This window comes from Micropterus dolomieu, linkage group LG18 (genome assembly GCF_021292245.1).
Source record: "Micropterus dolomieu isolate WLL.071019.BEF.003 ecotype Adirondacks linkage group LG18, ASM2129224v1, whole genome shotgun sequence".
Lineage (NCBI taxonomy): Eukaryota > Metazoa > Chordata > Actinopteri > Centrarchiformes > Centrarchidae > Micropterus > Micropterus dolomieu.
In genome coordinates this window covers 28,857,930-28,884,708 of record NC_060167.1, presented here as the reverse complement: position 1 = coordinate 28,884,708, position 26,779 = coordinate 28,857,930, and the positions used below count along the sequence as shown (strand labels likewise).

The 26,779-nt window shown below is 42.3% G+C and overlaps 3 protein-coding genes across 3 annotated transcripts in view; 1 reads left to right on the top strand and 2 right to left on the bottom strand.

Annotated features, from left to right (window-relative positions):
* Nucleotides 1–1,790: 1,790 nt before the first annotated feature.
* On the bottom strand, nucleotides 1,791–7,549 carry slc2a9l1 (solute carrier family 2 member 9, like 1). Its single transcript, XM_046075278.1, has 12 exons — nucleotides 7,170–7,549; nucleotides 6,400–6,495; nucleotides 6,011–6,171; nucleotides 5,814–5,938; nucleotides 5,605–5,734; nucleotides 5,160–5,308; nucleotides 4,445–4,632; nucleotides 4,244–4,354; nucleotides 3,417–3,518; nucleotides 2,804–2,879; nucleotides 2,529–2,656; nucleotides 1,791–2,176 (listed from the first exon to the last, which is right to left on the bottom strand). The coding sequence occupies exons 3-12, from the start codon at nucleotides 6,097–6,099 to the stop codon at nucleotides 1,994–1,996; spliced, it is 1,281 nt and encodes a 426-aa protein (XP_045931234.1). The 5' UTR covers nucleotides 6,100–6,171; nucleotides 6,400–6,495; nucleotides 7,170–7,549; the 3' UTR covers nucleotides 1,791–1,993.
* Nucleotides 7,550–9,958: 2,409 nt separating this feature from the next.
* Nucleotides 9,959–14,703, top strand: psmd6 (proteasome 26S subunit, non-ATPase 6). Its single transcript, XM_046029381.1, has 8 exons — nucleotides 9,959–10,230; nucleotides 10,731–10,936; nucleotides 12,934–13,079; nucleotides 13,175–13,394; nucleotides 13,576–13,684; nucleotides 13,922–14,090; nucleotides 14,313–14,390; nucleotides 14,477–14,703. Exons 1-8 carry the CDS (start codon nucleotides 10,086–10,088, stop codon nucleotides 14,571–14,573), a joined length of 1,170 nt encoding a protein of 389 aa, XP_045885337.1. The 5' UTR covers nucleotides 9,959–10,085; the 3' UTR covers nucleotides 14,574–14,703.
* A 239-nt stretch (nucleotides 14,704–14,942) lies between these two features.
* Nucleotides 14,943–26,779, bottom strand: part of LOC123956524 (ataxin-7) — a 35,243-nt gene continuing 23,406 nt past the window's right edge. The window contains exons 7-13 of the mRNA XM_046028776.1: nucleotides 24,425–24,750; nucleotides 23,907–23,989; nucleotides 22,664–22,941; nucleotides 22,294–22,483; nucleotides 21,370–21,491; nucleotides 20,134–21,277; nucleotides 14,943–17,960 (exon numbers count right to left, since the gene is read on the bottom strand). Of these exons, the coding sequence (XP_045884732.1) occupies nucleotides 17,943–17,960; nucleotides 20,134–21,277; nucleotides 21,370–21,491; nucleotides 22,294–22,483; nucleotides 22,664–22,941; nucleotides 23,907–23,989; nucleotides 24,425–24,750 (2,161 nt within the window). The 3' untranslated portion in view covers nucleotides 14,943–17,942. The remainder of the gene's footprint in view (nucleotides 17,961–20,133; nucleotides 21,278–21,369; nucleotides 21,492–22,293; nucleotides 22,484–22,663; nucleotides 22,942–23,906; nucleotides 23,990–24,424; nucleotides 24,751–26,779) is intronic.

Genomic DNA, 26,779 nt, shown 5'->3' with positions numbered 1-26,779 from the left:
CATTCAGACAACACAACAGGTATTGTACTCTATTGCTTTCTTTGTCACAATACAATTTTACAAGCCTGTGAAAGTAGTCTATTAGTTTCAAATCAGTTGTTACTGTATTGTAAAACATGTCAATTGACAACACGTTTCTTTCTTTAGAGTTGAAAGAATGCCACATAGAGGTGGGAGGGTTGCCATATTTACAGCGGCACAAGAAACCCTCATTGTGGATATGGTTCGTGAGAACAACCTCATCAGACTCCGGGAGATCAGAGACAAAGTCATTGCCGATAATGTGAACTTTGAGGGCATTGATGATGTCAGCTTGGCCACAATAGACCGAGTTCTCCGGCGCCAAAAGATGCGGATGAAACAAGTCTATAGGGTTCCCTTTGAGCGAAACTCTGCACGACACAAAGACCTACGTTACGAGTATGTGCAAGTAAGTATACATCCATGTTCACAGTACAGTTAGTGAACATACTGTGTTGCTCAATGGCCTACATTACTTCTGGACAATACTATGCTACCTGATTGACTGTTGTTCTGAACACCTGTGCACTTTCACATTTTCACAGAGGATATTACAGTTGGACGCGATGGCCAGACCTCATGAGTACCTCTTCCTGGATGAGGCTGGCTTCAACCTGCAGAAACGAAGGCAAAGAGGCCGTAACATCATTGGCGGGGGGGTAATATTACTCTTTGTGCGGCCATGGGTGTGGAGGGGCTTGTCCACTGGCAGGCTGTCCTTGGGTCTTACAACACCCAACGTCTCCTAACCTTCCTAGAGGAGCTAAAAGATTTCCTCCTGGACCCGAACATTCCATTTATGTGATCATTTGGGACAATGTACGCTTCCACAGAACAAACCAAATCAGAGAGTGGTTCACCACCAACAGTAACCACTTTTTAAACGTCTGTCTGCCACCCTACTCCCCTTTCCTGAACCCTATAGAGGAGTTCTTCTCATCATGGAGATGGAAGGTTTATGACAGACAACCATACACTAGAGAGAACCTCCTAAGGGCAATGGAGCTGGCGTGTGTTGACATCCCAGTGGAGAACTTCCAAGGATGGATCCGCCATTCCAGGGCGTTTTTCCCGCGGTGCCTGGCAAGAGACAATATAGCCTGCGATGTGGATGAGGTGATGTGGCCCGATGCAGCTCAGCGACATGATGCTGCACAGTGATTGTGGTGTAAATAAATACAAAAAACTTCACACCCTGATCATGTTTTCAAGAGTACTGTTGTGTGCAATAGATTCTGTTTTTGCATTGAGTTGTGTTACAGTAGTGTACAGAATTTAGTATAGATTTATACTCTTCATATGAAACTCACAAATCTAAATGCCCAATCCTCTGCAGAGATCTAAGAAGCTCCATTATTGTAAAGTTTCTAAATATGCATTGGCAGTTATGAAACAAAGAACCTTCTCACAAATTGAGCATTGTGTTTTCAATTGTTTTGCTGTAGTGTGTAATGATGTGTATAGTGTTTACATTTTTGAAAGCTTCGAGCTGCTCTTTTGGTGTGAAAGTGAGTTTTGAAGGGAGAAGGTGTGGTTGTGTTTATGTAGCTTTAGAAAAGGGTGTTGTGTTTAGACATTGGAGAACATGGACGAAACGTTTGTGAAATGTGTTTTAGCATTTGAGGAAAAACTGTAAAATCTCCTGGGGAAAAACTCTGCTGTGGAACAAGGATGAACTGAGAACAGAAATAAAGAATAACAATACATTGGCTTAGATGTGACACTGGTTCATGGACAATGACAAAGACTAAAATACTATGGTTGTTTTATTTACAGGTTTGTCTCAGTAATTTAACTCAAGTTGGCATGTTCTTCCATTGTAGCCTGCTGTTTTTCACCTGCATAATAAACAATGTTTATTGACCGATGATTTTACAATTAAAACACGTTACTAGGCATAAATATTGCCACACATTTATTATTCCTCTGCTATTCTGAAAAGACCGTCTGTAGCTATTGTATCTGGACTGCCTCATAACTTGGTCTCCACTCTCTTCTCCTCTAAGGATTTCCCACAGACGGTGATGGCTTTAAACTCCTCGGAGATCTCCAGCATGGTCTTCCCTTTGGTCTCGGGCAAGAGGAAGAAAGTATAAAGGCAACCCAGCAGGCACATACAAGCGAACAGCACAAAGCAGTACGAGTTCAGGGCGTTCTGGGGACAGAGAAATCGTGGTGTGAAACATCAGCAGAATGAGCTTCATGCATTGATGTTTCATCAAAGTGCTGAGATGGTTTTCGTCTTTAAGTACAATATGACACAGATGACTTTTCTAATAATACATAAATACCTATTGCACGCTAAAAAAATATTCATTCTGTCATTAATCCTAAATATAATCAATGAAAAATGTTGCTGTACAACTAAAGTTTAAAATACTGTATATCACAACAAATGATCCATATTGTTAAAGAAAATCCTATCTGTTTTCATAAGCAAGGTTTGCAGCTGCTTTTTACAGTGTAAGCTACGGTGTGTTGCTTCTTTTCATGTGTGCTGTACTCACAATAAGGAATGGAAAGACTAGGCCCAGCACAGCGAACACCAACCAGCGCTGGATCCCCATGAGGACAAAGGCTGCCAGTCGATCGGACTGGATGAAGAGCTCACTGTGGAGAGTGGCTGTAGCTCCCGCTGGGTGAACCAGAGAGATGACACAGGCTATTCACGTTAGTTATTTATGAATGCGAACATCTTTTCTACAGGAACCATAACCACAGTGTGTAATGTACCGAAGTTCCTTTTTTTTGCCCCTAACACTGAGCTGTGTAGAGCACATACCAGGTCCTCCGCAAAAGAAGATGATGAAGAGGATGATCAAACTAGCGGTGATGTACGGAACCCAATAGCTGGAATCCTGCATGGAAACAATTTTGTATGTATGAATTTTAATACACTCTGCTCTGTAGACAGTTTTTAGAGCAAGTATTTGTATGCTGCCTTTGTGCAGCAATCTCATACACCCTTTTGCCAGTATGTAAACAGGTCGGTGTCCGTTTTGTTAGCAGCATATTTTCATATTTACTTCAGTGGCATTAAATGATCCATTCACTCAACTACAAAGCCATATTTTCTTTCCCATAGTGATGCCAAGCAATGCAGATAGTTTTGGGTTTTCTTGTTGAGGTTTTGAGATATCTGTTTTTTTGAGGTTTCGGCCGTCACCCCCAAAGGCGTAGCACAAAATTATGGACCCTGTACATAGGCACTCTCTGTGGGCCCTTTTCTGCACAGTAAAAAACTAAAACTGTCTGTAGTGTTTTGACACTATTTGGGGTACGAACATGTATTACAATATGTTTGTCATTTGGGTTAACCAACCGTTTAAAATACATACCGTCTACACCTCACACATGGCTGCATATGTGTTAGTATTCAAAGGAAACAGGTTTACCTTCAGGTTGAGCGTGACAGTGACCAACACCCAGCTGGCAGACATGACACCATAACCCCCCCATAACAACGGCCTCCTCCCGGTGTGCTCAATCAGAAGTCCCTGAGAGAGAGAGAAAGGTAAAAGACAATATAATAGAAATACAGCAATACTTGTTCTCTTGGGCATAATGCCCCTCTTGGTCAAGAGATATGCAACAACAAAAACAATTGTACGATTGTTAGAAGATGACACCCAAATCACTGATTACCTATAGATAATCTGTTCTGCTGCTCCATGCTAACGCTCTTAAACATAACAATAAGGTTTGGAATCTACAGCATGTACGTCCTGTATTTGAATGATTTAAATAGAGTTCAGTAAGCAAAGGAGTGACGATAACAACTTTCCTCCAAGGTGAGCGTACTGTAGATTCCAGGCGGGATGGGGGTAGGGCTTTTGAAATGCAATATGAACAACAGCAGTAGCAGAAAGTGACAGAATAGCTAAGTGGTGTGACAGCAGGCAGGGCAGCACTAACAGCTTAAGCAAACCACCGTGTGTTGGATATACAGAGAAAAGTGAGCCATGTGAGTGTAGCAGTGGACTTGAGCTAGCTAACATGAGACATACAGGCAACTGGTAGTAGTGGCAGCCGTTCAAACCACCTGCAGATCACTGCCTGAACTGAACAACAAATGTTTCCACAATTAACAGCCCAGGAAGTAAAGAAGAAAAATGCAGTGTTTCTGTACCAAATGAAGAAACTATGTAAAGAAAAGATGGCCTTTGCCACGAGAGGGGTGAAGATGTGGAGATAAAGAGCGCAGACTGAGGGAGCCACTCACGCAGGAGATGGATGTGATGATTTCAGACACTCCAAGACCCAAGGTTACATAGCGAATCTTGTCTCTCGGTATATCTGCCTTCAGGAAGATGTCAAAAGAGAAGGTACTGATCTGGGAAGGAGAGAAGCATTTTTTGAAAGGTTATGATCGTCCCTGTTGGGATGCTAATATTTGCATGAAATGAGGTATTTCCATCCTCACAGCAGGCATGCCCGACAGCTGATTGCAGCAGTAGATGGTGGACATGGTGATAAGCTGCCATCGGACGGTCCTGTCCCTCAGGAGTTGCAGAGGGCTTTTTAGCGGGGCTGCCTCAATGGCAGCCTGCTCAGCCAACATCTCGTCCATCTCTTGTTTGTAGTCACCGGGGCCCCAAAGACTCTGGAGAGCTGGGCCAGAGACATAGACACAAAAAACTGAGACATGAGTATGTGCTCCTCACATACAAAACATTTAATTTTGAATGGGTGTTTGTTATGCCGAGTGATAAAACATAGGAATGTCTTTATAGTGGGAAGTCAGCAGGTAATAGTCAAAGTCTCTATGATCCAACATGTGTTGGTAGACCACAACATTTTTCTAATTTCATTAGTGCATTTCTTTTGTGCCTGTGAAGATTCTCTGTCATCCAGGTCATAGTTATCCAAAGTGGATTAAAATCAAGGGCAACTGGACTTGGTTGAAGATTCTCGGAAATGTGTCGCTGCTCATCCAATCAAAGCATTTATTAGAGCTCTTGGAAGAGAGGCGTAACGTCTTCAGTTCAGAAGTGAAGAGTACTCTTGGATGAGTATCTTCGACTAGTCCATTTGCCCTTGATTTTAACCCACCTTAAATGCATTGTTTTGTGTTTATGCTCAAACTGTAAAAGGCTGTTTGGTCAGGTACTGCATGACTGTGGGGGAAATACACCAACCTTTTGTGCAAGCCTTATCATCACCTTTCTCTATGAATAAGTATCTGGGAGCCTCGGGAAGAAAAGGCAACGCTATAACCTGAACCAGGGAGAAAAATGCAGGGACACAGAGGACGATGTTCCACAGCTCCTCACCACCAAGGATCTCACTGTAAAAACAAAATGAAGTGTTAAATGTTGTTCATTTTACTGTAGGAATATGAATCTTCATTTACACCCCTTTACATCGAGTTGAAGCTCTTTTTGCAAAGTTCTCAAAACTTACAAAATTCTTCTCCAACCACTCTGCCTCCTTTTAGCTAAATGACGTGGATTCTCCTCATTTGCTCATGAAAGAATTGTGCCACCCGCATTTTGAACATCCAGTGCACACTGAGCTCTCTTATCCACTAAAATAATCAAAACAACTGTTGTCATCTCATACATATTTGCAGTGAGTGCATACCTCAGTCCAAAAAACTGCCCCGACAGTTTGCCAAGTGACGTGAAGGTTGCTGAGGTCAGAGTCACTATGCCTCGCAATTTTCTGGGGGAAATCTCTCCGAGGTACATTAAATGGATGCTCATTCCCAAACCTGCTGGCCATGAGTGGGTGTTAGTCCATCAGGTAAAATCATGATGTGTTTATGTACACATGTGTCCCCGGTGGCTTACCTGCTGAGTAGCCGTACAGGATCCTTGCCACAATGATCATTTCATATGATCTGGCACATTTACTTGTCAGCATGATCCCGGCAGCAACAATAGCAATGAAGCTGTTGCAGATCATCGCTTTTTTCCTGATAAAGGAACGCATGTCAAGTCTTTTTAGGTTTAAAGGCTGAATGTGCCATTAAGTATCTCTTACACACCTTCCCAGCATGCATGAGACCAGTTTGACACTGACAGCACCAAAGAGTCCCCCGACAGCATACATGGAAACAATAAGGGACCAGATCATCGTGGTTGTCTGCGGAGGTGGGGGCTCTTCATATCTGTCAAACCAGCTGCTGTTGATGAAGCGCTGTATGTGCTGCAGGGAAAGTTTTATTTTATAGCTTTGAACTCAGCAAGAAATTGTGCTCTTTTATCTTTTCACATTTACACTCACAGGCACCACACACACATGCACGCACACACACACGTGCACACACACACGCCATCGGCCTCTACCAGTGACTGGAGGTGAAAATTTGGTGCAAAAGTTTGGAGAGAGAGAGGTGAAGCACAAAGCAATTGGATGAAAAGTGATGCATCTCACCGGGGAGGGAGAGCTCAAACCAGTAATGTGGTATCCAGATTGAAAGCTTCCTCCAAGTCCCAAAATGATGATGAGGAACAGAGCATTGCCGTGGGTCTACAAAGCAGAGTGAAAATAGAAAGAGGACTCAGATCAGACACAGGTAAGGCTGCTAGAAGTCATTTTGACCTCCTTGATTCCCATGACTGCATGAGCTTTACAAAAATGGTGGAACAAGGTACACAGTCTGTATTACATCCTCTGGGGGGAAACGGGGTACTTTTCAAAATGATGATATTTACCCTAAAAATGCATACTATCAACACTATTACAGTTTTTGCCCGTTGCTTGAACACATTTTGCAAAACTTCGCTCATTGTGCCAAAACTCTACACAAAAGTAAACATGACACAACACTGGGAAATATAGAATTCACATCTGTGTCAAATTGAAACTCTGCTATCAAAACATTCTTTTGTCAAAATGTAACTCTGATGACAAAATGACACATACTTGCATCATATGCATACACTTTCAGATCAGGGGGATCACACTAGCCTACTTTTTATAAAACACTGCAGTCTTTGATTTTCACTGTTTATTCAGAAGGCATATTTTCAGGAGGCACATTTTCAAACAACCAAAAAAGCAAATAGGCCTACTCAATATTGTACATTGCAGCACTGTGCATTGCAGTAACATGAATTCAGATAAAGCAAAAATATATATATATATAATAATACAAAAAACACTATACTGTACACACAGAAAATCATGGCAATTGTGCATACGTGGGCTCATGGATCCCGCCGTCTGTTGGGGTCTGGCCACAGGACCTCATCGACATCGCAAGCAATGTCTTCTCCCCCTAGGCACCAGGGAAAATATCCCCTTGCATGTCAAAACCATCCATGGATTGCTGTCACCTGAATGTCGCCGCAGGCCTGTTCCATTGCCTGCAGAAGAGGCATGCGGGCATGTGGTTGGCGGCCATATACACGCCATCTCCAAGCCAAAAAGAATTCCTCTATAGGGTTTAAAAATGGTGAGTAAGGGGGCAAATATACCACTTCAAATTGATTGTGGTTGGTGAACCAGGCCTGGACCAGAGCAGCCCGATGGAAACTGACATTATCGCATACCACCACAAACCTGGGCTGATCTGGTCTGTTCTGTACAACTATATTATGGAGAGCTTCTAGAAATGTGAGTATATGTTGGCTATTGTATGGACCTAGTTTTGCATGATGATGCAGAAGCCCTCGAAGGCTTATGGCGACACACAATGTGATATTTCCCCCGCGCTGCCCCGGTGCACAATTGCCCTTTGGCCAATTACATTACGACCCCGTCGTATGCCACTGTGAAGCGGCTTAGATGTGGGTGGACTCTCTGCCCAGCTTCCCCCATAGTCAGGCCATGGTTGATGACATGGTCCACCAAAGTTGCTCTTATATCATCAAAAATTAGGGGTCCGTGCATGGCCTCTTCGACCTTGACCTTGTCCTCCTCCTCCTTCTTCTCCTCTTCCTCTTCCGCCTCATCTTCCTCTTCCTCTTCCTCTTCCTCTACCTCTGCCTCTTGCTCTCCCTCCATCCATGCTTGCAAAGTTCTTGAAATGGCTAAGCTGAGGGCTTTTTGTAGCTGGCTGATTGGTGTTCAGTTTTGAAGTGCCTTCAGGTGTGTATTTGAGTGGTTGCAATTACCCGATGTGTTTTGTATTTTGGATACATGTGTTTTCCAAATGGCACCCTGAGATTTCATTTTTGAACGAAGTGTCTTAAGTATGAAATAGAGTGTAGTATGCAGGACCAAGTGTGTTGCATAAAGGAGTAAGTGTGTTGCAGAATTGCAACTAGAGTGCAAAGCAGCGCTTTTGTTTAAGGTATGGGTACATGTGTTTGAGGTATGGTAACAAAAGCTTCAAGTTGTGTTACTTTAGTCTAAGCATGGGTCTATAGTGTTCAAGCAACTGGCAAAAATTGTAATAAAATTTCACAGAAAGGAAACCTGATTTGGACTTATACTAAAAGCCCCACTTTAAAATAAGGACCACTCCTTGACCAGTCTGATCATCGAAACAACAGGTGACCTCTCGTAACAATGTGAAATAACAACTGCTGTCATGTCAAGAAAAAATTGTGTTCCTAGTTGATCATTTTATTATTCTTCAGTATAACCTACCTATAAAATCAAAGTGACCCCTCTTGTTTTCTTCTCCTTACTGAAACTGCCACAATTTTGTGGGAAAATAAACTCTAGAACTTAAAAACTAAAAACTTAAAAATGAAACAAGCTGTAATGCTTGGCGCACTGTTCACAGATCAGGATTCTTCTTACTCCCATTCTGTATCTTGTTAAAAATCATAATATAGGTTTTATCTTCTATGAGATTCCTCACCTCTGAATCAGTTGAGTGTCGTACTAAGAAACAACTCTGAAACTGACAAAGTGCAATGACTCAGCTTAGATGAGTCACTGAGCTCGGACAAACTCAGAAAACAACCCGCTTGCCTAAAACAACACGTTAATATGTATTTCTTCCATTTTCCATGTTGATAAAAGTTTGTTAGAGCTAAAACATAATGTCAGGTTTATGCAGGAAAAATAGCAATGTTTATAAAAGACACAAACATATTTTCTTACTATTTAAACCGTTGTGTGAACATTTATATCTATATAAAAATCATACAGTCTTCTATTAAACAAATCCAGTAAAAGCCTACCAGCTGGCGGAGCAAAGTTTCCATTCTTTCTGTATTCACTGGCATGGACCTTACAGTACATGTGTACAGACTAAATGGACTCTGTAAAGTATTTAAGGCTGGTTATCATTAACTTTTCAGACTTTCTAGAAATAAAGTAACCAGCAATCACTCCGCAACCCTGACAATTTCCCTTTCGTGAGTCACTCATCCGCTCATCTCAATGGACTTTAATATTGGGGTTGATACAGGGGTGTCTCTGAGTGCAGACCATGTAAGCTCAGTGTACATACATACATTTTTTTTTTCTTTCTTTCTTTTTTTTTTTTTTAATACTTTTTGATTTGCAGAAAAGGCCAATCAGTATTAATGCTGTAAATTAATACATGACATAGCTTAGGAATTTCATAGATTTTACCATCAGCATTTGGAGGTTTTTACAATGTAAATTGTGTCATCAAACCAGTGCTTTGGAACATTTCACACCATGGCAATGTAACACTATTGCTGACCATTCACCATAGCACACAATAGGATTTAAAAGGTTTAAAGGTACATACTAATTCATAACAATCACATAACAATTATTGGGATTTAAGATTTAAGATTAAGTATAATTAGCTTTAAAGTTTCAAAGCAATTTATTTGACATCCTTCTGAATATTGTATCATGTCCTGTTAGTATAAAACGGTAAGTCTATTGATTTGTTGTGTAGTTCTTACAAAAACAGCAGGCCATACAGCCATACAGCAGAGATTGGTGTTACATGTGATAATTAGGACACATGTGTAGTTCCCCCACATGTCCAGCAGGAGGCAGTGAACGGTAACTTGGTTATTAAACGTCAGGCTGTCCTCCGCTCTTTTTTCCCCTCGTTGACTGACGCTACGCCGGAAACAACACAGTGCAGTGTTTTCCGTAGTCATCGTTGACTAGCTGGTAACTGCCTACACAAAAAGAGCCTTCAGTTTGTGTCTTTGTTTCTATATTTTCGTCTAAAAATGCCGCTAGAGAATCTGGAGGAAGAGGGTCTGCCCAAGAACCCCGACCTGAGGATAGCACAGCTCAAGTTCCTGCTCACAATCGATGGTCACCGACAGGATGCTAAAGTGAAGACAGAGCTCATGGACGCTATCAAAGCTAACAGTGAGTTAGCATGTCTCCGACAGTTGTAACGGCAGCCTCAATAGCCTGGTCATTATATACACGGTGCTGACATTAATGTACGACCGTGCGTTTTGTACTGGGTGCAGAATTGTCTCTTAAATGCAGATACAATCCAGAAATTTATTCCACTGTAACATACCAATCATCACAGGGAAATTAGCTCGCTAGCTAACTGTATTAGCTAACCGTAACAAGCAATTCAAACTTTACGTGACCTTTCCAAGTTAAATTCCTGTTCAGTTTTCAACCTCTGCTTTATTTTTATCGCCTTCCAATGGACTGTATAGGGGCGAAATAAAGGAGGCTGTTCTAAATTAAAGTTAAACGATTTTTCTACCAGACATAACCTTGTCTGGTAGAAAAATCGTCTTAAAACCTGTCTGGGTCGAAAATATGAGACGCGCCAAGTGTTTTTAAAGTGAGAGGGATGTCATAATCTAGTCCACAGGTTTAACAATCTTAGTTTCTCTCTGCTTCAGATATGGCCCCGTATTATGAGGGTCTGTGTAAGGACCTGAAGTGGCAGCTGGACAGCGACCTGCTCAGTAAAATGAAGAAGGCCAACGAGGAGGAGCTGAAGCGCCTGGATGATGTGCTGGAGGACGCAGAGAAGAACCTGGGAGAGAGCGAGATACGAGACGCCATGATGGCCAAAGCTGAATATCTGATCAGGATTGGAGACAAGGTAAGTCCTCCTCAGTCAGCAAACAAACCCTCTATGAGTAGGCGCTCTATGGCATAATGTCCTGTAACGTTATAGTGTGAAAATTAAAACTGGCCAACTGTGATGTTTATCTACACTGTCAGTTTGACACATTGGCATATGTTGAATGAAAGTGGATAATACAAGTTGGCCATTAAGACAATATAGTTTGTTAGAAATACAATGTAGGGCAAATATGATGTTATTAATAATAATTTATTGCAATATCTGGGGAAAATGGAATTGGAGTTCAGAATCAGAAATACTTTATTCATCCTGAGGGGAAATTCTGTGTCACAGTTGCACAGGCTTAAAGGAACAGAAATAATAATAGAAAGTTGGTAGATAAGAAATACACAAATATAAGAGTGTAAATATAAAGAAAAATATAAAGAATGTGGGTATGTACAGTATTTACATTATTAAAGATTTGCTATGGTGAACAGTAATAGTGAATAAATAGTAGCAGCTTAAGGGAGGAGTGATAGAGCTTGATGGCAGGCAGGAATGACTTCCTGTGGCACTCTGTGATGCATTTTGGGGGAAGAAGTCTTGCACTGAAAGTGCTCCTGTGTTTGAGCAGGACATCATGGAGTGGGTTGGAGACATTGTCCAAGATGACATGAAGCTTGGACAGCATCCTCCTCTCTGACACCACCGACAGAGAGTTCAGCTCCACACCCACAACATCACTGGCCTTGCGGATCAGTTTGTTGAGTTTGTTAGCGTCCGCTACCCTCAGCCTGCTGCCCCAGCATGCAACAGGATAGCACTGGCCACCACAGACTCATAAAACATCCTCAGCATTGTCCGGCAGTTGTTGAAGGACCTCAGCCTCCTCAGAAAATCGTGACCGTTCTGGCCCTTCCCATAGAGGGCTTGAGTGTTCTTGGCCTAGTCTAGATTTATTGTCCATGTGCACTCCCAGGCATTTGTAGTCCTCCACAGTGTCCACACTGACCTCCTGGATGGAAACAGGCGTTAGTGTGGCAGATAACTCAATGTGTTGCCTTTATCATCAGCTGTCCTATTTGTAAAAATGCTTCACTGAAGCAATGATCAGAGTGACCTTTAGAAAGGGAAATACGCTAGTACAAAACTCCAGTTTACTAAACATTAATACTAATCTGCACCCCATGGCCGTATTGATAGGAGTAATATCTACCCTATTTAAAAGGGAATCATCTGATCTGTGAAATTTACTGTGCATGTACAGTGTGTGCGTGCGTGCGCGGTAGGTCAGTAGCCAAGAAGTATATTATTTGTCTGAAGGACTATGCTGCTTTCCTGTCTTTCAAAATCACCTTTTGTTGCCTTTCATTGTATTCAAAGCAGTAAGAGTTTCCCTGTCATTACACATTACAACTTTGTGCGTCGTGACTTTTGCAGATGAGTACATTGTGTGGACAGAATTCATGACATACAACAATATTGCCCGCTGAAAGTTGCTCATTTGAAATGTCGATAAATCCATACACTTTGCAGAGTGCACTTAACTAATGGTGGTGTCTGTGCCAGTTAATATCATAAACACTTAGTCGTTCTAATGCTAAGTATATTTCTCAAGGAAAATATCCTTCACTAATGTCTTACCTATTCATTAAACACTGCTTTTTATCAGAGCCAAAATCCAAAGTATAAATATACTAAAGCAGCGTGTTTTCCTGTCGTTGACTTTTATTAAAGCAAGTGGCGCTCTTGACTCCACTACACATCAGCTTTTCTGTATTTTGGATGACAGCTCATCTATAATGGCTAGTTACTTTAGTGGCTGTACACATCCCTCCTAAAGTGACAAGGCATTATAGCAAAGTGGTTGACAGTTTCTTTGTGAAATAGCATAGCAGTAAGTACATTTATAGTGGTAAATATAAATCTTTGTCAAGATGGATGTAGTTATGAGAACCAGTCACAGTTGTACACCTATGTCCACACGTGAATAGTTACAGATTCACTGACATTGTCAAGTTTGTCTACAGGAGGGCGCCCTTACAGCCTTTAGGAAGACCTACGACAAGACAGTGGCTCTGGGTCACAGACTAGATATAGTCTTCTACCTGCTGAGGATTGGCCTCTTCTACATGGATAGTGACCTCATCACACGCAACTCAGAGAAAGCAAAGAGGTAAAGGCTCTAATGTCCTTTTTCAAAAACATTCCCACCAACAGTTGCAGTAATCTTTTCAGTGCTCATCTACCTATGCGTCTCCGTCTCAACAGCCTCATTGAGGAGGGGGGAGACTGGGACAGGAGGAATCGTCTGAAGGTCTACCAGGGCCTGTACTGTGTAGCCATCAGGGACTTCAAACAAGCTGCTGAGCTCTTCCTCGACACAGTCTCCACCTTCACCTCCTATGAGCTCATGGACTACAAGACCTTTGTCACCTACACCGTCTACGTCTGCATGATCGCCCTCAAAAGGCCTGACCTCCGTGAAAAGGTAGGAGACTGAGCATGTGTACGCACAAGACTGTTGACGAAGTTCCTGTGTGTATTTGCTCCCAGTACTTCATCAATTAATGTATACTGGATTTGTGAAATACCCTCACCCAGGTTAAGGTGCTGGCATTACACATTTGTAAGGTGGCAGCACGACTGCAATAAAATGTGTTCTTCTTCAGGTAATAAAGGGAGCAGAGATCTTGGAGGTGCTGCACAGTCTGCCTGATGTTCGCCAGTATCTTTTCTCCCTCTACGAGTGCCGTTACTCTGTCTTCTTCCAGTCTCTGGGTGAGGAAGCCTTTTCTTGGCCTGAAGAAACAAACACTTTATCTGGTCACCTGTGTTATTTTGCTGTCAATCACTACAACCCATGAAGTTCTTTATATTCTCTTGTTTAATGTATTCTAATATTTGTCAGAATTTTCTCAGGCTTTATTATCGCTGCATGGTACTGCATTTTTCCTGCTCTGCCACATCGTGACACTTTAGTAATGCTTGTCAAACTTTGTTGTCTTTGGGCCACAGCCATGGTGGAGCAGGAGATGAAGAAGGACTGGCTCTTTGCGCCACACTACCGCTACTATGTGAGGGAGATGAGGATCCAGGCCTACAGCCAACTGCTAGAGTCCTACCGCTCCCTCACCCTGGGCTACATGGCCGAGGCCTTTGGTGTCAGCACAGAGTTCATTGACCAGTGAGTGCCCGTACCCCATGTTCATATGCCACATCCTGTAGAGGCTTTTTTTTTTTTTTCCAGCGTGGAAACTCGGGTCTGTACTTACTGGCCAAATTCTATGGACTTAAACAGCTAAATAGACACAAACTCATACAAAAAAATGGGAAGCAATGATCTGATTCCATTTAGTCACTGACTTTTGTTCTGGCTAACTGAACTAAATGTCCTCTCCGTCCTCAGGGAACTGTCCCGATTCATAGCTGCTGGCCGTCTCCACTGTAAAATCGATAAAGTGAATGAGATTGTGGAAACCAATAGGTAAACGTTTGCTATTCTTCAAACCTCAATACTTCCAAAAATGACTTGGTAACCAAAGACCTCTAAATCTTTGTTCTTCTTTCCAGACCTGATAGCAAAAACTGGCAATACCAGGAAACCATCAAGAAGGGTGACCTGTTGCTCAACAGAGTCCAGAAGTTGTCTAGAGTTATCAACATGTAACCACGGAGGCCATATTTTCTCATTACAGCAACGGGGTCTTGCATCATTCTTCTTGGTATACTCAAACCTGTAGTTTGTCTGACAAAGTGACTCTTATATTGTGTATATAATAAAATTTGTTTAAACTGTTTCTCTTGGCTGTTTTATTTTAGGAAAGAGGCAGACACATCATTTCATATAAATAGCAGTATAAATTATTTTATTTACAGAAACTTGTTACAAAACAAATATACTATACAATCTTTTTTTCTTTAAATATTAATTCTAACCTATATTTTGTTCATGAATTACATAGCAGCCAATACATAAGTCCAGCTGAAAATGATTTTGATAATGTATACAAAAAGAAATTCTATACACGCTTTTACATAGTATGAATGGTGGATTTATTTTGTCCTCCCAAACATGAGCTGTATTCTCCCACTTTCACATTCCAAGTCTATGGTACGAATAAAAAAAAAAATCCTCACGATTTTTCCATCGACCGGAAACGATGTGAAGATGTCTGTTGAGTTTGAGGGTAAACAAAACACTTGATTGAAGGTTTTTAACATACAAAACCCAGTAAACCAGAGGGAGGGAGGGGACTTAAGCCACACACTGAGGCTAACAGAAAATCTCAACGTCTTGTTCGGAAAACTTGGATAAACCCAAAACAAAAAAAACAAATACACAATACTAAAGTGTTTGATAATGGGCAGCTGACAAGCTTAGGTTTTTACCACATTTAGGGTTCATAGGCAGATTTAAAAGCAAACTCCTAAACACTTTGAACATTCAAGTAAGGTAAAACAACCCAAAGAATACTGTCCTTAAACAGTCAGGGTGAAACTAATTCAGGCACTTTCTTAATTTGATATTTCTTTTAAAAGCTGCAAACTATGTCTTTAAAAGCTGTGATTCAAATTACTTGTTTGGCAACGATGATGCAAGCAGCCGGACCGTGTGAAGTGTTCCTCTTCCTTGCAGTGATTGCTTTAAGTCCCTTCAGCCTTTCTAATCAACGCGCGTGTTTAAATCATGAAATATGTTGAAGGTCTACAAAGTGTACGACTGAAGAATCCGTAGAAACTGGTTAGACAACAGGCGCAGCTTCAAGCCTGCAGGACATTTGAAAAATCACAGGCTAATTGGGTCATATAGTAACTTTTTTTTTTTCTGTCGGCATTGTATTGATTCTTAGGCAACATAAAATGTCTTGTAAAAGCACATGTGATTGAGACCTTGAAAAGTGAATAAAGGTTTCCTCTCGTACAGACATGCTACAGTGGCAACACTTCACCTTTGTTTCTTAAAGGTTTCAGTACACGATTCATGAGATGCTTCAGCTTCTACATATAGGCGTATTGCATTATATAAACTTGGCAGTGAACCACTGACTTTTCATCTTTTTTTACTAAATAAATAATGACTTTTTTTCTCTTTTTTTTTTGGAAAATTGTACCAAAAAAAAAAAATCAGCGCGTACGAAAAATGCCTGTGCAAAAATACATATTTCACTATGTACAATTTGTTAACAAAATATGTATTCTCAAATAGGGATACTTCAATACTTGTTTGATATATAGGCTACAAGAAAACAGCTAAATTAAAAAAAATTGTCTCCTTTACTTTTCCACATTATCTGACATCAGTGGAGGTTCCATAAATCAACGGGTGTTGCCAAAAGTTTAAATGTGTCCCGTGAAGCCATCACCATGAATCTCGCACCATAAAACCCACTCGAGACCACTCAGAATAAGCAAACATCCCAACGAGATGGGCAAGTATTGCCTGATTTAAGACTCCATTTTGACAAAGGAATACAGTATAATGCCTGGCTATCCATTTTACTGTGACAAATCTTTTCTCCACACACACACACACACACACACACACACACACACACACCATCATAGTGTTTGGGTGAGGCATTGAAACTGTAACATCCAGAGCTTGGGTAGTGGTTACACATAAGGAGGGAGAATTGAACCCACAGAAGACAGGTGACGTGCATAACGTTTGCTCCAGTTAAGACGTACCATACCTGATTCCCTATGTAGGAAAAATAAACATTATAATTCACATCTGCCCACACCAGCTGTGGATTTCATACATCTGTATGGGTACAAAGTAGGTAAGTTGTGGCAATAATGATACGGTTTGCACAGATTTTCTTCACGTCCACACAGGCAATGCACCATCACCGCTTCACGAGCAAGACCTTTTAGATAAGGGAAAAAAAAAAAACCCAAAGTAGTCGGCAAAGCTGATGGCAGCTTTTGGCTAGCTTTGTGGACAACTAATCGGTGCCTGTGGAGAAAGTTGTTATTTAGTGCTGTTCACAGTCGGGGGTAGGTCTACTGTGTTGATCATTTTGCACAAAGAAAAGATTCATAAAATGAACAGGTGTCCTCAAGACCAAGCTCGCTCTCTGACAAAAGATTCAATCGAATGGGCACATCAGGCGTCCTTTTCACATTTGAAAGCACAACTTTTCGTCACCACTGTCTACAAAGACTCTTTGTAGCTCGGTGTAAAAAAGCTCATAAGAAATCATAAAAAGGTAACTCTTGCATAATTATTCTGGATAATAAAAGAATTGACCAGATCGTCCCTACGGGCTCCTCTCAAGGCTACTGCGCGTAACCCGAGGCTACTCGATGTTGTCACCAGAGAGTCAGTCTAACAGAAAGTGAAACAACAAGGTGATTGTTTGTTGGTTAAGGTGTTGCAAGTAACAGTTTGCTGCTCCTCGTGCTCTCCTTCCAAGGCTTCTGAGATCAGGCGCTGGGGGTGTAATTAAGTTGGAAATTCCAGTAGTCCAGCAGAATCTGACGTGAGAAAAATACTCGTACGCGCACTCACATTCACACACTCATTCTAACAAACACGGAGGAGATCGGCTTGCTGTCTCCCCAGTTGCTCAGTGTCACGACGGCTTGTTGCGGCAGCCCTTAACCTGAACCCGAAGAGCTTTTGAACCGCAGCTCAAGAGACCCATGGCTGTTGCTATTGTTCCTCCTACTTCCAACCAAACAGGAAGACCTCTCCGAATACAGGGACAACACTTGCGTGGGGGGTCCTTGGCTCGCTCATTAGACCCCTGGTGCTCCACGCTATCCCCCATATAGTGCCACCCCCCCCCCCCCATACACACAAACACACGCAGGCACACACACACACACACATGGCTTTGGGAGAAAGAGGAAGGACCACATTGACTTCACTGGGCAGTCCAGATCATCTCCACCCTGAGGATTGTGGGAAGCTGAGAGTAATGTGGGTTTGATTTTGGAAGGCCTCGTGCAGTCCAGAGCAGTATGCGGACTGCTCCGAACTATTCCCCGTCCGCCTGCCGGTTCCATACACAGAAGCCGGACACCGCTGTCAGGGACGAGCCTTTGGCTGGGGAAGAGGGACAAAAAAAAAAAAAAATCTGTTAAAATGGTTGTTAAGTCATCTCTCAGTCTAGGCAAGCACAAAAGGTCCAATTAGAGTTGGGTAACGAGAACTGGTTCTAAATTTCCAGAACCGTGGATCCGTTAAGACACATGCATTTCGATTCTGCTTATCGTGTCCTAATGTTTTGCATTTTAAAGTCCATAAAAGTTGCACTTATCTGCCAGGACCTGCTATGCTGACCTAACTTCACATATGTTACAGTATGTCAACAAAGCGTGCAAGAAGAGTTACATTCCTGGACAATGGCGGACCAAAGTTTGGCTTAGCTTCACAAAAAAAAAAAAAGAAAAAAAAAAAAGAAAAAAAGGACACAGCAAAATGCAGCACCTGCAATAAGGAGAATGATGAAGCATTTACTTAAACACAGCGTGAATCTGAAGGAATGCACCGTCTTTAATGTGTTGTGGTCTTCCAGCTACAATGACGCCCCAGATTAAGCTAACGCTAACAGTAGCAACATACTAGGTACACAGATGGCTTTCACCTTTTATACTGAAGGTAAACGAATGATGCCTACAAATTATTCCAATATACAGTTTTCCCATACGTTCATTTGTATGTGGCGGCCCACCACAATATGAACGCTGACCGCCACATATTGATTTTCGATTATTTTTTTTACTAGGCCTATTTAAAATCGTATTTGATTGCAGAGCGTCATAGCACATTCGCGCAGCACATCCTCTTGCTCTCTCTCTCGCTCCCTCATGAACACAGCTGCACAAATCTGTCCAACAAAACTCTGTCAATGTCAGAGACCCAGCTTTAAAAAGTTATTAGCAAGCATGTAAGGAGCCTAGCTAATAAGGAGAGCTAAGTTAATGTTAGAAAACATCTTGGTTTTCGAGGCTAGCACTCTGTATATAGGTGGTAGTCAATATCAACTGTATGCGCACCCCAAGAATTGTGGTGAAGGCGTTGGAGTCAGAACTGAGATTCGGGAAGAACAATCAGAATGAATAAAATTATCCTGTTTAGATTTTGTTGACTTGGTAATCAGTTGTTTTTGGTGCTTGATGATTAAGAAAAAAAAATTGACCAGATTCTCTCTCCTGCCTGGTTCCATCTGCTCTGTGCAGCTTTTCACGGCTTCCGCCAAAAATAGACCTGCTGTGTATTCTCTGCGCAGTGTCGCGTCTGGTGGACTCACATGCATCCACTAGAATGGTTGCGATAAGCTCAGGCAGCCGCGGCATAGCCGTCACGCGACGCAAGCGGACTCACTTTGCAGGTTAAGGATGATGCTATACCAGTTTAAACTATACATCTATCTGCTCCTTTAATTGATTTTACTGACAAGCTGAGTGAATGAATGAATGAATGAATGAAGGAAGGACTGAACGCTGTAGAACGTTTTAGACACCTATTTACGAGAGTTTTGCTGAATTTTATGGATATGAACAAAACTAAATTAAGATGACGGTACCCTTGTAGTTTTTTCTGCGCTCCTAAAAGAAATCATTAACCCCCATTAAATTAAACAAAAGGTTTCAATTTCTTAAAACCAGTGCTGTAGTGGGTGCCAACTTAGTGTTAGAATATGGAAAGTAAACCCAGGAACGTGCTTCATTTTTTTCCCCAGACAGGTCGATGAAAGAAACACTGGGATTCCAGAGTCCAGATGTGAGGTCACGACTTTGGCTCTCTATATCCATTTTATTCATGATGTGGGGATGCAATTCATTAATTATGTTTTTATTCATCAATTAGCCTATGAACTGTTAAAAATGACGAGCCTAAGCTGCAGTCTTCAAATTTCTTGTGTCACCCAACCAACTGCCCCAATTTTACAATTATTTAAAACTGAGACAAGCAGAAAATCCTCACTGAGACAATGGATCCAGTGAAAGTTTGGCATTTTAGATTGAAAACGAATTAAACTATTTTACAATTTTCACAGATCAATCTTCTGTCAAACTAATCAATCCACTGTTTCAGAAAATTTTACACATTTACATGTACATTTTGTGGCTACCGCTTGTTTATTCAGCAACACTGTCAGATAGCTTTGAGTGCAGTTTAAAACTTTTGTGAAATGTGGGAGATGTACAATATAATAATTTATTATTATTATCCCCACTGTCATTAAAAATTGATGGCACAGTACATTACGCACCTGATGTAAATGGGAGTTGTTGGGTAGCCCTGGTGTCCCCGGAATGCTCCGCCCGTGCTTCCCATGGATGTTGTTAATGGCAGGTGACTTGGCCACTTTGGGTCTACCTGGTCCAGGTCCCCCTCCTCCTCCCCCAAGCCCTCCTCCTCCAGCTCCGCTATTAATGCCGCTGGAGGCAGGGGAGCTTTTGCGCTTCTTGCCCTCCAGGCGCCCATCTGAGGAGTGGTGGCTGAAGCTGGTGTGGTGGTCGGATGAGGATTGGTGGTGGACAAAGGGCCCCAGGGAAAGAGTAGAGTCACTGCTGTTCATCACCACACTCATGCGCTTGATGGACTCCGCAGGGCTGCCCGAGGGAGGCCCTCTTGCTGGCGGCCCCGAGGAGCCGCCTGCTGAACCTCCAGAAGGCTCTGCCTTGAGACTAAGTGAGTTGGTTCGCACAGTGGGGCCGCAGTTAAGCCCCACGCTGTGGACTCCGCTGTGGGAGGAGGATAATGACGATGAGGATGCAGGACCTAATGAGCTGTGGTGGTAGGTGCTCCCTGAGCTGCCGACATTTGCACAGTTCTTCTTGAAAGAGGAGGAAGTGTAGATGGCATTAGAAGAGGAGGAGTCAGAGGGGCCATGTGATGAAGAGAGAATAGAACTGTTCTTCCTCTTCTTCCCCGAGCTGAAGCTAGTGCTGCTACTGTTACTGCTGGCTCCACTGCTGCCCCCACCAGTGGAGTTGGGAATGACAGGAGTGGAGGAGCCAGAGGAGATCTCCTTGGGCCTGAAGGACGATGAGGACTTGGTAGTGCTGCTGCTGGAGGAACGGGACTTAAGCGCCCGGCCTGAGGCTAGGGAAGGAGCTGAAGAAGAGGATGAGGACGAGTGGGCTGAAGGCATCTGCGGCGACGAAGACACTTGTCGGGCCTGCGTAATGCCGTAGGCCGGGTGCTCAGCCCCGCCCTGTGGGGAGCTGCGGGCATTTAAGGTGGTCCCATAGGAGAGCACGGACTTGCCCTCGTAGGATTGGCTATAAGGAGTCTGGGGCAAGGTGGCAGGGGGGCCCAGGAAGCCTGAAGAGGGAGTGCTACCATGGGAATTTGTGCTTGTCCTATGGGTAGGTGCAACGGAGGAGTTCTCCAAGGCCAAGGGGATTTTTCTGCAACAAGGAAGAATTTCATTCATTAGATAAGACTGTTAAAACCATAAAAGACAAGAAGGCTATCATGTCCCTAAAGCCACAAGACTTACTTCCACATCTGAGAGTTGACATGCTTGTCCATCATCGTGGTTAGGGCACATCGCACTCTGTCCCATCGCCGGTCAAAGGAGTAACAGCCTCTCCCAAAGAGTCGACTTCCAAAGGTACAGTACTGGGAACAGAATGGGGGCAGCAATTACCAATTTTGTTTAATGAACAACCTTGAAGTATACTGTCAATCATAAAAAGCGAATGGTGCTTAGAATTTCTGATGTCTGAAACAAATAATGGATTATTTTCTGTAAATCCTTCAAAGATTCTGTATATGAGCAAACAACTATTGGATTGTAAAGATATAATGGAGTAAGTAGAGAATGACGTCACACTCAAACGGTTTGTGTTTCCAATTTCTGGTCTATGATTTGGTCTGGCCGCAAGCGCATACGAGTCCCTTTTCTGTGAAGCTGTTAGCTTTGAGGACAGCAATACAACAGCTGTTTCTTTTCTCATCCAACGCCATGTATTTAAGATTTATTGCAAACAAACCAGAGCTTGTGGAAAGACTAGCCAAGATGTTTTTGGTGAGTTTTATTTCGTTTCTGTCCAGTTTGAATGAAGTGTGTTTTAATCAATGGAGTCTAATAGTGAGCTAGAACGATATAACGTCAGTTTCTGGTTGAATAAAAAGGATCTTAACAAAAAGGTCTACCTCTGTGGGGACTCCCAGACACTTATAATAACAACCTGCTCAATCAAATTTTGTTTCTGTCCAGTTTGAAATAAGTGTGTTTTATGATATGCAAGGTAAAATTGCTATTTTTACTCAGTGGAGTCTGCTTTTGGTCTGAGATGCTGGTGCTCTAGTGCGATATTTAGTGCCAGTGAATGTCGTGTACAGCTTCTTTAACTACTGTAACATAAAAGGAAAGTTGTCTACGGCTGATTAGAGACCAGTGATGGTGGAGCACACTTACAGCTGCCGGTCGAGGGTGATAACCTGAATAGTGACAGTCCAGTTTGTCAGCGTTGTCCTCCCGCTCCTCGTTCTCTCCCTCGTCACTGGAGGGTCGGGAAAACCCATCTGGGATAGTTTGGGGATGGTGTGGTGACTCGTTGACTACTGCAGGGTCTCCTGGGGTACCACCTCCTTGACCGCTGTTTAGTCTGATGGACAGGATAGTATGGCCGATAATGTTCACTTCAAATTTGCCATGCAAAACGTGTCAAATGCTAAATTGTAACTTGTGTTTGTTTCACCTCTCAGCAAGGAAGCCCGGTTTGTTGCTACAGGTAATACACAAAAGACTGAATGAAATACAAGAACAGATCTGGAGCAGGACGTACCGTGGAAGACCAGGGCTGTGAAATTTGGACTTGCCAAGTGGCAAAGGCTTAGTGGCATCTGGGGCGGTGCCGTTGCCATGAGTGACCTGGTGTGTGTCATGGGCAGCGGCGACGAGGTGGGAGGAGGGGTGTGGTTCCCTGAGAGAGGGGTTTTGCTGGGAATGGGGAGGGTGGAGTTCTCTCTCTCTCTCCCTTGTTCTGTTCTTGTGCTCCGCCAGCAATGTGTCAAAGCGCTTTCTCCGCCCTGGCACCGCCCTCCGCTGGCTTAAGGAATGTGTCTGGTGGAAAATTGGGAAAGGTCAAAGGTCAGAATTATTGTTTGGGAAGTGGGGCTACTTGGGTACCAGTCCAACGATGGCTTCTTCATTTATTTTATTTAGTATTATAGTTTTGTATGTGTGACTTTGCAGAAAATAATAAGATCAATTCTATAAAAAATTAAATATTAAGTCTGCTAATATTCTACATTTGTTATTGTCAACAAATTCCACGAAAAGGAGAGGGGGAGAGATTGGAAAATTTGGCCAAATAGAAACTGTGACAAGAAGTTGTTAAAGTTACTGACTGGTGCTGCATGTTTAAGGGTCATTTTATAATCAGTAGCTTGTTTATTCTTACTTAAAAATGCAGATAAACCTTTCTCAAAGCACTTTCATTGGTTCTTTGCCATTTCATGTTGCAAGCTATTTTTCAAAGCAACAAACACTTTCAAAAAGTGATTGGGACATGTCCCCAGCGTCCCCAGTGTAAACAACAAAGATGCCAACACGTTTCATCCTGTTGACATTAGCCTACATTATATCCAGGTTGCTGCCACTGCTCTGAACAGTTAGCTTAGCTAACATTACTGGTTAATAACAGCGGGCAAAGCAAAACTTAACATTACTGTATCTGACAGGACAGTTCACATTGTAAGCTAGCTTACTTCTATCTTACATCAGGTTTGTTTTCCAACGTTCGCCAGTCTTTTACCATCCACACATGTTCAGCTGTCAGACTCAACAGTGTAATGGACTAGAAAAAAGACCGGCCCTATGCTGCCTCTGATTGGCTGTTGGGTTTAGGCATTAGGAGTTACGATTGGTTAGGCACAGCCAGTTGCAAAGATGCAAAGCTCATGCTAGAGAGAAGAGGGCTCGGTAAATAAAACCGGTAGGCCTAATGCAACAACCGACCCCAGCTTTATGTTTTAAATAATATATTATAGAGCCCAAATGGACAGCAAATAGCAGAGACCGGTTACCTTGCATGTTAGGGATCTTGTGCATGGTTTCCGAGCTGTCATATCCACAACGCCACAGTGGGTATCTGGATTGAACTCGCGTTCTGAAGGCACAGGAGAGGAGTGAGGGAGAAGAAAACTGTTGTCAAAACTTAAATAAATTGTGAGAAATCACCTGCTCTGCTAACATCCTTAACTGTAAGTTATGTTATGTAAAGTATTAGCCATTTAAATCTAGGGTAGGTAACATTGGACAAACTAGCAAGAGACAGCTTGATTTTGAAAGTATCTAACCGAACCCCCTCCCCCGATGACAGGAAATCCCCTTTGAAAGGACCTGTCAAGATCAAGTACTTCATCTGGTATGTGAGTCACAGTTCAGTAATCCTTTACCCTATTTTGAAATGGACCAAGCAAGATATGAGAAAACATCAAAATACTGAATGTCATAATCTAAACTGGATTCACAAATTAGACCTCAAAAAATGCTGAGAGAACAAAACTGTAAAAGTTTCCCTCCATCCCCCACTCCAACTGACCTGCCACTTTCTTGTTAAGGTGGCGTCTGCTACTGGCATTGCTGCTGCTGTCCTGCTTCTTGTCTGAGAGGACTGAGAGGTGGCCCTTGCCGTTGGGAATCTGACCCAATAATGAAGGCTTTGGTATGGAGGGACAGTTAAGGCCAGTTTTAAGGGCTGATGATGAGGAGGAGGTGGTGATGGTGGTAGTGTTGGCGCTCACAGTGGTGCTAGAGGACGATGTAGAGGAGGATGAGGTGGTGGCGGGGGTCGATGGCGCCTGCACCAGCTTAGCTGACGAGTCCACCCTCAGGTGCATCTTCTCCACCTTGACAGCCGGGGTGAGGCTGGAAGAGAAGGTTACAGAGATGAAGAGGGCAGCAAGGAGGAAGCTGAGAGTTAGAAACACAGAGCCAGTGATAACCGCATGGTAAGAGAGAGATGTGCACGTATGGATGGGGCTGGGGAGGACAAAACATGAATCTAATATTATTCATCATTTATCAAGACTCAAGTAAAAGATCCATGGCTGAAATAAAGATTAATAAATAAATGACACTATATTGCACTTACAACTCATTACAATTCTTCATGTAGATTGCAGCCTGTTAAATGGTAGGAACATTTCAAACACAAGGTGAGTTGTTAAAGACTAGCCAGAGTTGAGGTAATACGATTATTAAAAAGAGAATCTAAATCAAAATGAAACTGTATGAGGGGACGTGCATTTGCACAGATATGTTTGAACTGTATATCAGAATTATAACACTGTAGTGTTTATAGTATTCTGACTACTACACCATTAATTAATGATTACCCAATGTAATATAACATATCTGGGTATAGATCAAGGTGGCTCATCATAGTTTAGTATATACAGTACAGAGTTGCGTAATATCGATCAAATCTTTTGTCACGGAAGATTCATCTAATATATATCATCATATATTGTGATGTTCTAGAAATACATTCCAATCTAAGCTATCTGAAGCCAATATGAGGCTTCAGCCAACCAGGTTAAACCAATCAGGTGGATTTGTTTCCAAAGTTAGTTTTCAGTAAAAAAAAAAACCCTTGTTGTGTTTTTGCAAACCCTGTCACAGATAGATACAAAACGGAAGACCCTCTTTAAGACAGACTTGAAAAACTGTAAAAAAAAAAAAAAAAAAAACGGTAACGGGGAAATTCAGACCCCTCTCTGTACCAGAAGTCTGTCATTTAAAACACTGCTGAGCTACCTACTGAAATGGATTCAGTCACCTAGATCTAGAGACATCCTGAGTAGAGCACGTCCGATATTTGAGTCTTCCAAAATTATTGGATGATATCTGTAGTTACATCATTTTGGCTATATGCAGCAATTTTTTTTTTTTGTTATTTGTTTATAATAAATTTGTGTCACTTCAGCGTTTATCCTGCAGAGGGCGCTGCTTACAATACTGTGACAAGCAGTGCAGAACAAGAAAGAAGTTCTCATCAATGACTATCCTGAGTCATTTAACGTAAGGGACAAAAACATGAGCTACAGCAGTAAAATACAGCTAGTATCAAGAAATACAACAGCCACTTGACAGATGGTTAAAACTATAACCCAACACAAAAATGACAATTATTAACATAAGCAACCATGACCTGGACAGACACATTACAAACAGCAAACCTCACAAACTACTCAGTTCAGCTCTACACAGGGCATGATGGAAATGTTTCGCTACACTACTGTAGCAGAGTACAGTATTTAAGCAGATGGTGGTGCAGACCAAGTTGCTAACAAGTTTGTGAATACATTGCTGGATAATTAAACAATTAACCCATCATTTTCCCTTTTTAATATAACTAATGTAACCCTGTCCCTGACAACCGTCATGTCACTAATGCTTATCACATCTGTCTGCTGTGTTAGCGAGGCAGCTAACCAGTTTGTCAGTACAGTAAGTTACCATGTTGAAAGGTAAGCATCAGAGCATCATTCAGCAGCTCAGCAGAAGACAGTGTGGTGGTTTGAGTCTGTTGAATGTTGACTTCACGTTAAGTTGTTCCCTAGTTGGTGAAATGAGATTGGTTTAAAAAGGAGTCATGTCCTGTATCTGCGTCACATGGGTTTCGTCTCTGCCTCGCCCCTTTAGGAGACTGGTGGTGGGTCCTGAGTAGATTAGCTCCATTGGGAGATGTGAACACGAGCGCCAGATTACGACAGATTCTTTCACCCATAAGTCAAAGTAGTAAATATTGGTCCCATTTTTCACAAGCCACATATCCTCCAAACATTCTGACACTAAATATAACCCCTTTAAAATGACAACCACTGCCAACGACCAAGCACATCTGCGGTCGCTAATTAATGTTAATTACATGAGTAACTTGATGACAACATTA

Excerpts from the sequence above, each read along its gene's own strand:
- psmd6 (XM_046029381.1), top strand. The coding sequence starts at position 10,086 with ATGCCGCTAGAGAATCTGGAGGAAGAGGGTCTGCCCAAGAACCCCGAC. Across the intron at positions 10,937-12,933 it reads TGATCAGGATTGGAGACAAG|GAGGGCGCCCTTACAGCCTT; the intron begins GTAAGTCCTCCT and ends GTTTGTCTACAG. Across the intron at positions 13,685-13,921 it reads TGTCTTCTTCCAGTCTCTGG|CCATGGTGGAGCAGGAGATG; the intron begins GTGAGGAAGCCT and ends TTTGGGCCACAG.
- slc2a9l1 (XM_046075278.1), bottom strand. The coding sequence starts at position 6,099 with ATGATCTGGTCCCTTATTGTTTCCATGTATGCTGTCGGGGGACTCTTT. Across the intron at positions 5,735-5,813 it reads CCTGTACGGCTACTCAGCAG|GTTTGGGAATGAGCATCCAT; the intron begins GTAAGCCACCGG and ends CATGGCCAGCAG. Across the intron at positions 5,309-5,604 it reads GGGCAGTTTTTTGGACTGAG|TGAGATCCTTGGTGGTGAGG; the intron begins GTATGCACTCAC and ends TTGTTTTTACAG.